Source organism: Oryx dammah, unplaced genomic scaffold, assembly GCF_014754425.2.
Source record: "Oryx dammah isolate SB20612 unplaced genomic scaffold, SCBI_Odam_1.1 HiC_scaffold_13, whole genome shotgun sequence".
Lineage (NCBI taxonomy): Eukaryota > Metazoa > Chordata > Mammalia > Artiodactyla > Bovidae > Oryx > Oryx dammah.
In genome coordinates this window covers 38,893,361-38,907,638 of record NW_024070197.1, presented here as the reverse complement: position 1 = coordinate 38,907,638, position 14,278 = coordinate 38,893,361, and the positions used below count along the sequence as shown (strand labels likewise).

General features: G+C 50.8%; 1 protein-coding gene across 1 annotated transcript in view; it reads right to left on the bottom strand.

Annotated features, from left to right (window-relative positions):
* LOC120873324 (cyclic nucleotide-gated cation channel beta-1) overlaps positions 1-14,278 on the bottom strand; it is a 49,622-nt gene that overhangs the window by 17,576 nt on the left and 17,768 nt on the right. The window contains exons 5-13 of the mRNA XM_040254124.1: positions 13,629-13,736; positions 11,395-11,552; positions 10,152-10,307; positions 8,622-8,830; positions 7,566-7,616; positions 7,220-7,306; positions 6,745-6,809; positions 5,784-5,906; positions 299-440 (exon numbers count right to left, since the gene is read on the bottom strand). Coding sequence (XP_040110058.1) covers positions 299-440; positions 5,784-5,906; positions 6,745-6,809; positions 7,220-7,306; positions 7,566-7,616; positions 8,622-8,830; positions 10,152-10,307; positions 11,395-11,552; positions 13,629-13,736 — 1,099 coding nt within the window. The remainder of the gene's footprint in view (positions 1-298; positions 441-5,783; positions 5,907-6,744; positions 6,810-7,219; positions 7,307-7,565; positions 7,617-8,621; positions 8,831-10,151; positions 10,308-11,394; positions 11,553-13,628; positions 13,737-14,278) is intronic.

Sequence of the window (14,278 nt, the reverse complement as noted above, 5' to 3'; positions counted from 1 at the left end):
GGGGAACAGCCCAAACCCTCAGCCTCTGCAGGAAGACACTGGGCCCAGCTCTCCAGGTACCCCAGAGACTGACATTTCAAATGAGAAGAACCTTCAGTGAGGAAGCGGGACCTACGCCTCCACCACCACCCCTTCACCCCACAGGTCCCAGAGCTGCAGGCTCCTGACTTTCTGCCCAGTGCTCTTTCCTGGGCTTGGTCTGAAAGGAACAGGCATGGACGGTGATGTTCCTGGCAGCAGCAGGAGGAAGAGGGGCCCTGCAGGCAGGTGGGTCGGGACAGACTAGTGGCCCAGCTACCTGTCCGATCATCACGGAGAAAGCGAAGACTCCTGTGAAATAGTTTAGACCCTGGAAGACAATTTCAAAGAGTGTCCTGGGGTCGGGCAGGCCGCCGATGGTGATGAGGGTCTTCACAGCCCAGTAGTAACAGCGAATGTAACTGAGGAGAGAAGAAGGGGACCTCAGTCATCACAACTCAGCCTGTGGATCCTGGGCAATCTGGCTTGAATATAAAGCTTTATAGCTTATGAGTGCAAAAAAAAAAAAAAAAAAGGAAAAGGAAAAAAAACCTTCTCCCAACTGCAGAGCCCTCTGCAACATACAGAGCATGTTTGCAGGCGCTGTGTGGTTTGGTCGTGACTCTGCGCTGACCCTGTAGAGACATGCTGTCATCCCCATTTACAGATGTGGAAACTGAGGTTTCCGGAGATTGCTTGGAAGACTTGGCAAGAGAATAAACCAGGGTTTTCCGGCTCCTGGTGCCTGGGATCCTTCAGTTTCCCTCCACATGTTTTCAATGTCCACAGTCTCTGCTTTGCTCTCCCATCATGAGGTTCAAGAACAAGCTCAAAATTGGAAGATATCTCGAGGGTCACCTTTTCTGACCCTTCCCCTCTGCTGTCCACTAACCAGATAGTGAAACTGAGAGCCACAAAGGGAAAGGGAACACCCATGGTCACCAGCTGGCAAGTTCCAGGGCTGGGACTGGAAAACAGGTGTCACCTTCTCTCTAAGCTGTCACCCACCGTCAGTAACCCCTTGACACAGACGCATGAGCCATCAGGAAGGGAGGTGGCCAATGGGGTCCTGCTGTGTGGTACAAAGCATAGGAAATGCCCAAGCGTGTGAAATCATCACAAAGTAGCAAGAGTCCCTCCCTCACTATTTTGAGTTTTAAAGGTTTGCATGTTTATTAATAATTACAAGTTTGCATTATTCCAACAGAGCAGCCTCACTGTTCTAATTCCTAGCCATTAAGTCCTACAAAAATAAACTTAAGCTTTTACAATAACTTAATCGATACAGAAGTAAAACCTTTATAGCTATTTAAACGGATTTAACTACCAAGGTGCTTATGTTCAGACCTTCAGACCGTGCCCTCCCAGGGGTCAGCAAGGTTGAGGTCAGCAGGGCCTAAACTCAGGGCATTCTCAGCAGGCTTTCCTGTACTTTCTGTCATCCCACCAGGGCACAGGAACTGCCCAGAGCCTGCCCTGTCCCCAGTGTCCTGATACATCCATGATGCCAGGGAAACGGAGAACATCATCCAACTGGCCAATCATCTGGTCCGAGATTGATCCCAAACCGGTCCTCCCCTGGGCTCCGTTCACCAGCTATTTATGCAGTATTGTGGTTAGATCATGGGCTCCGGCACAGACGGCCTGGGCTCAAACCCAGCCCTGACACCTTCTAGCTGCATAAGTAACCCATCTCGCCAAGCCTTCTTCCGGTGTCCTTCTCTGGAAGGGGCGTGGCCATAGACCATCCCTCACAGGCGATTGTGAGGATGACGTGAGGTGAAAAGAGCGCCTGGCCCATGGTGGGCCCTCAGGAAGCGTCAGCTACCAGCACCTTCACTGTCACTGGTTCCGGCAGTGGAGAACAATAGACTGGCCTGTGCCCTCATGAAGTTCACTATCTAGTGGAGGCAGGCATGTCAATGTGCAATGAGTACTGGGCGAGGGGTGGAGAAGCAGAAGTTTTGGGGGAGTTGGGTAGTGGGGGTCTTGGCCTCTGTAAGGCCTAGGGCAAGGCTCTCGCTAGGCCTTCCCGTCCCTCATTACCACCTGGTCCAAGAAAATCTCAGACCCACGAGCCAGGCCTGCCCTGTCAATCCCCCGTCATACCAGTTCTGGCCACCAGGGGGCATGCTAAGCAGCCTTTCCGTTCGATTCCCTTCTGTCGCTCAGTCGTGTCGGACTCTGCAACCGGATGGACTGCAGCACGCCAGGCTTCCCTGTCCATCACCAACTCGGGGAGTTTACTCAAACTCATGTTCTTTGAGTCAGCCATCCAACCATCTCATCCTCTGTCCTCCCCTTCTCCTCCTGCCTTCAATCTTTCCCAGCATCAGGGTCTTTCTCAAGGATTCTGCTCTTTGCATCAGGTGGCCAAAGTATTGGAGCTTCAGCTTCAACATCAGTCCTTCCAATGAATATTTAGTACTGGTTTCCCTTAGGATGGACTGGTTTGATCTCCTTGCAGTCCAAGAGACTCTCAAGAGCCTTCTCCAACACCACAGTTCAAAAGCATCAATTCTTCAGCACTCAGCTTTCTTTATAGTCCAACTCTCACATCCATACATGACTACTGGAAAATCCATAGCTTTGACTGGACAGACCTTTGTTGTCAAAGTAATGTCTCTGCTTATTAATATGCTGTCTAGGTTGGTCATATTTTTCCTTCCAAGGAGCAAGTGTCTTTAATTTCATGGCTGTAGTCACCATCTGCAGTGATTTTGGAGCCCAAGAAAATAAAGTCTGTCACTATTTCCATTGTTTTCCCATCTATTTGCCATGAAGTGATGGGACCAGATGCCATTATCTTAGTTTTTTGAATGTTGAGTTTTAAGCCAGCTTTTAAACTCTCCTCCTTCACTTTCATCAAGAGGCTCTTTAGTTCTTTGCTTTCTGCCATTAGGGTGGTGTCATCTGCATATCTGAGTTTATCGATATTTCTCCCAGAAATCTTGATTCCAGCTTGTGCTTCATCCAGCCTGGCATGTCATGTGATGTACTTTGCATATAAGTTAAATAAGCAGGATGACAATATACAGCCTTGATGTACTCCTTTCCCAATTTGGAACCAGTCTGTTGCTCCATGTCTGGTTCTAACTGTTGCTTCTTGACCTGCATACAGATTTCTCAGGAGGCAGGTCAGGTGGTCTGGTATTCCCATCTCTTGAAGAATTTTCCACAGTTTGTTGTGATCTACACAGTCAAAGGCTTTGGCATAATCAATAAAGCAGAAGCTTTTCTAGAATTCTCTTGCCTTTTCTGTGATCTAACAGATGTTGGCAATTTGATCTCTGGTTCCTCTGCATTTTCTAAATCCAGCTTGAACATCTGGAAGTTTATGGTTCACATACTGTTAAAGCCTGGCTTGGAGAATTTTGAGCATTACATTGCTAGCGTGTGAGATGAGTGCAATTGTGCAGTAGTTTGAACATTCTTTGGCCTTGCCCTTCTTTGAAATGAAAACTTTTTCCAGTCCTGTGGCCACTGCTGAGTTTTCCAAATTTGCTGGCATATTGAGTGCAGCATTTTTGCAGCATCATCTTTTAGGATTTGAAATAGCTCAGCTGTAATTCCATCCCCTCCACTAGCTTTGTTTGTAGTGATGCTTCCTAAGGCCCACTTAACTTTGCATTCCAGGATGTCTGGCTCTAGGTGAGTGATCACACTATCATGATTATCTGGGTCATGAAGATCTTTTTTTTGTATAGTTCTTCTGTGTATTCTTGCCACCTCTTCTTAATATCTTGTGCTTCTGTTAGGTCCATATCATTTCTGTCCTTTATTGTGCCCACCTTTGCATGAAATGTTCCCTTGGTATCTCTAATTTTCTTGAGAGTTAAGAAAATCAAGTCCCCTTTAGGGGGACTGAGTTGGGCACTGCCTGGGTGCCGGGTGCTGCTGGGCAATGAGCAGAATGAAGATGAGTGATCCATACAGCTCCGGCTTTCCCTGAAGCCCTTCCTGACTAGAGGCGCCAGCTACTGGCATGGAGGAACATCTTAGGGGTCTTTTGAGTATTCCATGCCACTAGACCTGTGGGGACCCCTGCATACTGCCCCAGACCTGGCCAACGCAAAGCAGGGTGAAGAAACCAAATATATAAGAGCTTAGGTCCTTAGGCCCCCTGGCCTATAGCAGGCATTCAAGAAATGCTCACTATTTTGAAAGTTATAATTATGAATGATATTGAATTTTTAGAGGCATTCTCCTTCACGAGTTGTGCTTTTGCATATCTTGGGTTTCGCTGTAGGATTTTATTTGGAAAAGGGTGATGCTGCCAGAAAGTGTGCCTCTTCACGGCACAGGGAAGCCCCAGAGGGCTAGCCCTGTCTTCCCCACTCTGCCTGCCATCCGTGCAGGCCTGCCTGTGATGGGTGCCAGGCCCTGCCCTGGGAAATGGCTTCTTAGCCAGGTGGGATATGAACCCCTCTGAGAATTTAACGACAGTTAGGAAGCTTCTTCTCAGAAGTCAGCATGCTCCCAAAATTCAGTTCCGACTTCAAGGGGGATTTGTGACCCTAGGTTAGGTTCCTGGTGTGCTGGCTTCCCCTTAAGAATGACCATAGCTAGAAAGTGGGGTCACTGACTCCTGTCCAGGCACGGGCTGGATGTGTTACACACATTAATTTATTTATTTCTCATGAGAAATCTGTGCAATCCCACCCCCATGTTATAGATGAGAAAAGTGAGTCTCAGAAAGGGTAACGGCCTTACCCGAAGTCACAGAGCAAGATTTAATGAATAGCTTCTGTTCTTCCTTTTGCACAGAAGGCCTTTGAGTCCTCTCTCTGCCCCCTTGTGAGGGGATGAATGAATGAATGAGTGAGTGAATGAATGAATGAATGGTCTAGTCATGGTCTCTGGACCAGGGCTGTGGGTGGGTTCAGCCAAGGGGAACAGAAGCAGGGTCAGTGGTGGTGTCAGGGTGTTGGGCCCTGATCACACCCCCAACACATGGCACCCCACAGGGGATGTCAGGTTCCCCCTCCAGCCTGCTGGGCTGCCCTGGACCCTCAGACTCTCTCAGGGAGCTCCCCTCAGGCCACAGGCCCATCTCAGAAGGCGACAGGTCACTGTGGCCAAGTACTGAAGCATTTGGCCCGAGCAGGGGACATTCTGGACCAACAGCCACTCTATAAAGAAGCCACCTTGGGATTCCCCTCCTGGTCCAGTGGTTAAAATCTGCCTGCCAACGCCGGGGACCCAGGTTTGATCCCTGAACCAGGAAAGTCCCAGATGCTACAGAGTAACTAGGCCCGCATGCCTAGAGCCTGTGCTCTGAAGCAAGAGAAGCCACCACAATGAGAGGCCTGCTCACTGCGACTAGAAAGAAGCCCCCGACTCACCGCAACCAGGGAAAGCCCATGTGCAGCAACGAAGACCCAACACTACCAAAAGCAAATAAACAAATCTTTAAAAAAAGAAAAAAAAGAAGCCATCTTGGATGTAAGTGACCACCTGTTCTAGCTCCAGCTAGAAGCAAGTGTGAGGAGGAGGTCAAAGTGTTGACAAGCTGGATGGAGAGCATTTTGCATCACTTGTGGGCACAGCTCAGGGTGAGGCAGGGCCTGCTTGAGGGGACTCGCAGCCCCCTGGGCCTGAACTGTTCCTCTGCCTCTGTCACCACAGCTGACCAAGTGCCCACTATGGCCTGGCACTTATTCCTTGGGAACGAGGTGACCTGGAAACATGGTGGCAGTGGGACTCCTCTCTAGGAGTCTTGGTGCCATGAATTATTAAGACACAGGGGGAAGACTGCGGCTCACCTGTTTCCCACGCCATCATAAACCCAGTGAGTGGAGCCGAGGCCCTCATAAGCTGACGCCCAGTAATACAGACATGAGTTCAGATGTAAGCTGTAGAGCAGGTAGGCTGTGGTCCGGATAACCCTGCAGAAGAAGGAAGGCACGAATGTGGCAGTGGACAGGTGGCAATGATATCTCAGCCCAGGGGTGGGGACTGCAGGGAACAAGCTAGTCCTCACCTTCCCAGCACCCTCAGAGATCCCCATATCAGAGCCGCAAGACCCTGCCCAGCTGCCTGGTGCGACAGACACTTGGCCCGTGGGAACCGGTGGCTATACTACGGGGCCTACTGGCTGCTCTACTGAGACTGCACTGGCTAGGAATGGTGATGCTCCAACAGAAAGTTGTCAAGACTGGGGTCCAGAACTGGCACAGAGCTACATGTGCAGACACTTCTGGGGAAGTGGAGGAGCTGAGGGGGGAATGCATGGGGAGAGGGTGGGGGCAAAGAAAGGACATGCATGCAGAGAAGCACTGCCCCTGAGAGATATCAAGAGGGGCCCTGTTCCCCAGCGTGGCCTGGCTTGTCCTCTGTTCCAAGCCTGGGCATCCTTAAGATGGCGCACTGTTCCCTACAGCCCACCACCCATATTTGAGTGTTTAGGGGGTCAGTTTCCTGAGCTGAAACCAAATCGAGGCCCAGCTCCCTGGATATGCAGGGCAGCCACACACGTCAGCCTGCATGTGCCCTCCTCACAATTGGGGGAAACGGGACATTCCTGGATCTTTAAAAAACAAACATCCCTTCAAAGAAGGATGAGGAAGAGGCCTGGCTTCCGGGGGGTGGTAGTGGGTAGGGGGCCTTGGGAGCTGGGGGATGCTGAAAAGGGAAGAGATGGGGTAGAGAACGTCTTGCTCTGTTCTTGCTGCAAATATCCTGGGACATGTGTGTACACATGTGTGCACGCGTGGGGGGTCTCACCTGTAAACATATGCTTTGCTGAGGATGGATTCCAAGCGGTTGTTAAACTCAAAGAAGGCCATATACTGGGAGGAAAAGCAAGGCATCAGGGGTGGCCCAGTGCCTTCCCCTCCCCACCCACTCCCCACAGATGCCAGGACTGAGTGTTCTTTCTGTAGCCCCCCAGTGGGAAGGGAAGCCAGGATGGATCTGAACGTGTGGCCCAACTCCTACATCACCATTAGTTGTTGCTAGTACTAATAACCCTCACCTCATGGAATTGAGGAGTAAGCACTTGTAAACCCTCCAGAACAATATCTAACATACAGCACAGCTAAGAAGCACTAACAATCATAAGGAATTTCCCATCATCCCTTGCAGCCATCCTTTCCTGGTGCCTCATCAGTGCTGCTTAGACCAGGCATCAAGATGTTGGCACCAGTACAGAGCACCAGAGGAGCTGGAGGCCTTGGATGGGGAAGCCCACTCGTCTTACCTTCAAACAGCGGGGCAAGCGCAGGAGGGGATTCACACCGAATTTCAGGTAGAGTAAGTCCAAGGGCAAGAGGCAGAGCATGTCCATCTGAAATGCCAGCATGACACCACAGTGTATAAAACAGCATATAACTCTGAGGGTTGTGGGATGGAGTGAGTGGCGGGGGTCTCCACCTTCAATGGAAAGGCGAGGTCAGGATGCCCATGGAGGGGCTAAAACTAGGGCAGCCGGTATCCTACCAACAAGCCCCAGCCTGTGCTGGTCCTGTGGGGGAGGCCACGTCACACTGGCCTCAAAACACCCAGGGCCCCCAGAGACACAGCCTCCTGAGACCCCTGGCACACACCTTAAAGCGCTGAGATTTCAGGTAATTGTTGCGCATCTCCTTTTTGTCCGTCTGGAATGAAATGGAATAATGACTGTGAAATGGCCTGAGAGCTTCCCCTGACCCCCTTGGAGCAGTGATGCAAATTCCCGCCCAACCTCGACCTTCGTGTCCAAATAACTGCCTCATGGGTGCAGAGCCATTGAATGGACCAGCGGAGCTTGGTGAAAGCCTACAGATGGGGAGATTGAGCTCCCCAAGGTGGAGTGGGGGAGGTGTCATCCAGGGTCACTCAGCTTGATTCCAGCTTCTTGATAGAAAGCAGAGACGCTGACCTTACTCTCTCAGCATGTTAGCCTCACCTGGGTCATTTGCAACCTTATTCACTGCTCTGATCAGACCAGGAAAGAGGTTGCCTAGGGAATTCTTCTTCCTGTGAATTATTTTCGAAGCTCAACCTCAACTTGTCTACACACAGAGGAGACCCAGCTCCACCCACATGGAATTTTGAAAAATGACCTACACAGGGAGATGGGGACTTTGCGACATCACAGTCAGGATTTTGGTTTCCTCCCCAGAAAGTGCACCAGAACATGGACTCCCCAACTGGTCTGGAGAGTGTGCTTTTTGCAGCACCCTCTCCCCGCAGGAAATGTCAATTGTCAGCAGTTACCTGTGCTGAGCACTCTGCGTACATCACCTCCATGGAGCCTCACAGCAATGGTAAGAGGTGGGAACAACTACTATCCCCATTTTAAAGATGAGAAAACTGAGGCTCTGAGAGGTGACACAGTTAGTTCTCATAGAGCCAAGATTTGAACCAGGTCTGCCTACTCTAAAGACCATTCTCTGGGCGACTTCTTCATCTCTAATTCTACCAGGTGGTTCAGGAACCATTTTACCCACATATGAAGATGTGTGTAATTCGAATGTATCAAAGATGTGTGAAACAAACAACCATGCTGTCGACTAGGCACGAGTGGATGTCCTGAGATTTCCCTGTTCCTTTAGCTTCTTGTCCATCCCAGCATCATGGGCTCTGGAGGCAGGGTCTGCCCGCATCCGGCTGTAACTTACAATGATGTCCCCGCCTCTGACAAACTGCAGGCGCATCTGGAACACGGTGATGTCCAGGAGGTAGATGAGGTCGCACAGGTAATCCATCAGCAGCCAGAGGTGGATGTTGTCCGGCGTCTGATAGGGGAAGGCCCAGCGCACGGGAATCAGCCAGCAGTTCCAGTTCCAGGCCAGCACCACAAAGAACAGCCACAAGATGTACATCAGGTCTGCAGGGGAGGGGGAGGGAAGGTGCTAGAACCTCAGCCAGGGAAGGGCCCCTCACCTCACTGTGTGGTTGGGATGGGGCTTTCTTATTTCCACTTATCAATCTGCACTTTCTTACCAGCTCTAAATATGGCCCTTCTTGAGGGAAAGTGAAAGTGTTAATCATTCAGTCGTGTCCAACTCTTTGCGACCCCATGGACTGCTATAGGCTACCAGGCTCCTCTGTCCGTGAGATTCTCCAGACAAGAATACTGGAGTTGCCATTCCCTTCTCCAGGGGATCTTCCCCAACCCAGCGATCGAACCTGGGTCTCCTGCATTGCAGGCGGTTTCTTTACAGACTGACCCACCAGGGAAGCCCAGTGGGGGGGAGCCTAAAAAACTATCTTTGATATAAAAATAAATCACAGCTAGGCCCTAACAAACAGAGTACTCTCAGGAGGGGATGTGAGGTCATTATTAGTTCACAGACAGCTAACAGAAAACACGTTTGATCCACTCTGGTTGGATTTTTTCCAAAAATGTATTTCCTGCTTTCCTAAATACACAATAGTGAACAACGCATAGAAGATGGACAGATGGATACATGGATAGGTGCATGGAAGGATGGATACTGTAGGTCACGTGAGCATTTTATTATTTGTTTACTTTTATTTTTTGGCCACATCCAGCAGTTTGTGGGATCGTAGTTCCCTGAACAGGGATCGAACTAGTGCCCCCTGTAGTGAATATGCAGAGTCCTAACCATTGGACTGAAAGGGAATTCCCCCCAACCTGGGCATTTTAAAGGACCCGTGGGCACCAGGGTTGGAGTCCTGTCCCTCAATGACTTCTCGTGTGACCCTGGGAAAGTCCCTCTCTGGTCCCTGCTCTGTCTTCCTCAGAGAAGTCACAGGAGAAGTTAGATTTAAAAAAGAAAAGAAAAGGCAGGGAAACCCTTTTTGAAGTGCTGTGCACATATGAAGGTTTGTTATTCCTGAAGAATATAACATGAGCTAAAAGGCAAGTGAGAGGCACTTCACTTGAGATGTTGGAAGAACTTTTCCCCTTCTCTGCTCAGAGCAGCAGATCTGGGAAAGGAGCCACTAAGGGCAGAGTAGAAAAAAGACTTGGCCAAGAGTCAGGAGTCCTGAGTCTGCCGCTGACTAGTTGTGTCTTTAGGCCAGTTAACTCCTCTGTGCCTTAGTTTCCTTGCCTGTTAAGATGGGTGCCGTATTCCTTCCTAGTCCAGAGACTTCAGTTTGTTTGGGCTCCTCCCTCTCCCCGCCCCAGCCCCGCCCCTTCCATGACGTGTGGCCACGCCCACTGCCCTCCCAGGACTCACTGGTCAGCGGGTCAATGCTCTGGGGAAACTGGTACTTCTTCCAGGGGCGGCGTTTGAACTTGCAGCAGAGCATCTCACAGTAGTGTTCCTCTTCCACCTGCCCCGCTTCAGCTGGCTTCACTTCCGGGGCCGGCTCTGGGGCTTTTTTGGCTGGGGCTGTGGGATGACACTGGTGACCCTCTGACCTAGCCCCGGGGCTCAGGCTGAGGATGCAAAGACAAGGCACTCGACTGCAGACGCTGGAGCTGGAGCTGAGGGGACCCTGGCAGCTCTCCACAGCCAGCCACAAAGCTCTGCGTGTTCTCCTGCAGCAAACCCCACATATCCTCTTAAATAGCGGCCTGAGCACCTGCTCTGAAACGCTCACCTACTACCAGTAGGGGACCACTGCTCAGGAGCTGCCTAAAATGAGGTGTTTCTGGGCAAGTTGGGTGTTTCAGTTGAGTGTCTGCTTGTGTGTCTGTGTTTGGACACCCTGGTTCTCTCTGGAGGTGGGGGGACATTGGTACCCAGAACTTCCACCCCCGGAAATCAGGAAAACATTGCCCTCGGTTTTTCAGCACAGGAATCTCAGCTCCTTCGTCTCTAAAACAAGACACTGAATGGGATCACAGCCTTCCTGTGCGTCTATGGAGATGTCTGTTGGTGAACTAGAGATTGGCTCTGAAAGGTTCAATATGGCCATGTTTCTAGCTTTAGGGTTATGAAGTCAGGCTCTGACTAGGTTCATTGTCGGTATTTTGAGGTCGAAGGCACAACCCTCCTTTGGAAAAACCTAGAAAACCTCCCTGGCAAGAGAGTGTGGTTCTTATTTCCTCCTGGTACTCTGAAAGAAGAAAACTTCCAAATAAATATTGTAAGCAAGGCCTTTGAAAACTAAGACTGTGTGGTTCCAGAGTGGGTTATGGACACCATCTGAGTGTAAGGCCCTGCATACGCCCCAGGGTGGACCACCTACCTGCCTGCCAGCAGGAGAGGGGCAGAGGGTCATCCAGGGAACTTGCCCTCTAGGAGACAGAACTAAGTACAACTGGATCATCGGCCAGAATGCTGACCTTTCCTCCCCTGGACACATAGCTAAACCTGTCTACAAAGGATCTCGAATTCCAGAGAGTGGAGATCTGCGTTTCTCTCAAGCACTCCCACCATTTTCTTGGGGCTACCCTCCCTATGAGTTGAAAGAGGGCTCCAGGGGCCCCACTGCACCCTGGGTCCAGTGGACCATCACCAGCTCTGGACTCACAGGGCTTGGGGCTCTCCTCATCGGAGGTGACGTCAGGGTCGATGAGCTTCTCCTTCACCTTCTCTGTCCGCTCCTTGAAAAGCTTCACCAGCTCCTGGAGCCGGTCATTGATGATGGCACTGTTCTGGCTGGCTGTGGAGGTTGCGCGGTCCTGGTCACTGTGGAAACAGCACGCAGAGCTGAGTGGACTGTGTGGACTGTGCGCCCCCAGGCAAGGGCAGAATCTGTATCCCACCTGGCCGGAGGGGATCAATCCTGCCCCAGTCTCCCTCTTCACATCAAAACATCAAACCCACCTTAATATCTCCTGGGAGGAAATTCAGCCCAAGAATTGCACCAGGATACCCAGCTTTATAGGAAATGTACCGTGCAGGCTCTGATTCAGATGGGCAATTCTGAAAAACTTTGGATTCCACTTGTGATTTAGGGGGCAACTCTCGGAACTCAGTTCAGGGCTGTTAGACTCGGTTTGGGGTTCACATGAGATACAGGACTGATCAGGGAGGGGACAGGGGCTACTTTTTGAGGTTTAGGAAATAGCTGATTTAAAAAATAGTGCAGGGAATTCCCTGGCGGTCCTGTGGTTAGGACTCTGAGCTCTCACTGCCAAGGTCATAGGTTTGATCCCTGGTCAGGGAAATAAGATCCCACAAGCCATGCAGCATGGGCAAAATAAAAAAGTTAATTAGTTTAATTCAATCAAAATAAAAAACATTACAGATACATTAAAATCCTTTTAATTTACAGGAATTTAAAATGTATGAACTTGCATCAAGAGAGACAGACATAGACAGACAGAATGAATGAGAGTCTGCCTGACAGTCCGCTCAGCGTGGGTCCAGAGCTCTGGGTGAGTTGAGATGGGTGGCTGTGTGAATCAGCCTAGTTCCCTGTTCTTTGCTGAGTGGCCTGTGATCCTCTCGCTGAGCTGAGGGTGATACTAGTATTTATTTATAGATCTATTGTTTTTTTCATACACTGAGGCACTGAAACTCAAGCCAGCTACTCCTCCTGTGCTCAACTGAGCTGGAGACAAGCAGTGTAGGGTCATAATGAGAGGTGGCACCAGGGTGGAGGAGACAGGAACTGCTCACCCACTTTGGGAAGCAGTCGCCACCCAGCCAGGGACCCCGTTGCCCAGGTGTGGCCATGTCAGCTCTCTTCTGCACACAAGCCTTGTGCAACTCCAGGCCTCCTTATGGAGAGCAGCCTGGCACTCTCCCTTTTCAGTCTGACCAGTGAGATCTTGAAAGCTGCAGAAAGATGGCAGAGCCAGTGCTGGCTGGGTCCTTACATGACTGCAGAGAGCAGAGTCTGCCACTGACCTGAAACACGCACCTGAGGACATGACTCTGGCATGAGCCATCCTGTTCCTTATGTGCTGAAACACTGAGGTCTATCTGCGATAGCATCTTAACCCACTGAGGGAATACCTAGGGCTCCATGCTAACCACCTTAAGAGCTTTTTTCCCAAGGGAATTTTTATTATTCTACAGGATTTCTGCCTTATCTTCTGATATGAACCCTAACCCCGCCCTGATCCTACTGCATAAGATGAGACTCCCACTGTACACTAAAAGGAATCACTGGATGATAGGTAAGGTTTGGGGTTTCTTCCTGCTTCTTTGGCTTTTCTGAACTTTCCACAATACTGCTAAGCATAAACTCCATAATATTACAGCCAGAAAAAAAAAAGACTGGAAGGAAAGGTCATGGTTTCCTGAGGTCACTCCAGGAGCATGGCTGGGGAGGAGGTGAGACGCCCAGGCCAGAGCCCAGGGCTGGGGGATTCATTGTCACTAACCTACGTAGACCCTTCAGGGAAACATCTCCCTCTGGCCCAGCCCTTGAGACAGGCAGATATCAGAGACACAGGCCCTGATGCCCTCACAGTGGCCTTTAAACATCGTTCCATGGACCAACTGCACTGGAATCACCTGAGGAGCTTATAAACACTTGGCTTTGCCAGGTCCACTCTCTGTGGCTCAGGACACAGGAGGCCCAGAGCCCAGGCCCATTCTGTAGACCAGATTTTGCACAACTGCTGGGCCAGCCAGAAGCAGTCAGGGCAGGGGACCCAGCCCTCCCTTACTGCTTGGAAACCACTGGTACAGTCTGCCTTCAGGCAGAGTGTTCTAAAAACATCCATGCTCTCCCCAGCTCACCTCCCTTTGCTTGCCCATCCCCATCCAGACTTCTGACTCCCTGAGACCCCAGAGGCAGCCCCCACTTACTCAGTACCCTGTGGGCTGGTGGGGTCCGACCAGGCGACCACAGGGGATGCAGCCGGTGACAGCATCTTGAGCTCTTCAGCCTCATCATCTTGGGAAGGCAGCCTCTTCCTGCAAGAACACAGACATGGAAAGGGACTTCAGGGAGGCAGGAGCCAAAAGCGGGGAGCCAACTTGCAGATTACCTGCAGATTACCCAGAGCAAATCCTGGGTGGGAGGTGGGGGCAGAGGATGGAGCTGCCCAAGGGTCCTCGCTTGCCTGCAGGGAAACAAAAAGGGAGAAGAGGGGACACAGCCGACCTCCGGACCTTAGTCTCTGCATCCATTCAGCGGCTTCACGTAAAAGTAACAGCACTAACTCAGCATCAGGCAAACCCAAGTTTGCTCCCCAGCCCTGCTTCTTCCCAGCGTGTGACCTTGGCAAGTTACTTAAACTCTCTGAGTTGCCTCAGCTTTCCCCTCTGTAAAATGGGACTGTGTGTGCTGTGCTTAGTTGCTCAGTCATGTCCACCTCTTTGTAGTCTGCCAGGCACCTCTGTCCATGGGGATTCTCCAGCAAGAATACTGGAGAGGGTTGCCATGCCCTCCTCCAGGGGATCTTCCCAACCCAGGGATCAAACAGGTCTTCCGCATTGCAGGTGTATTCTTTACC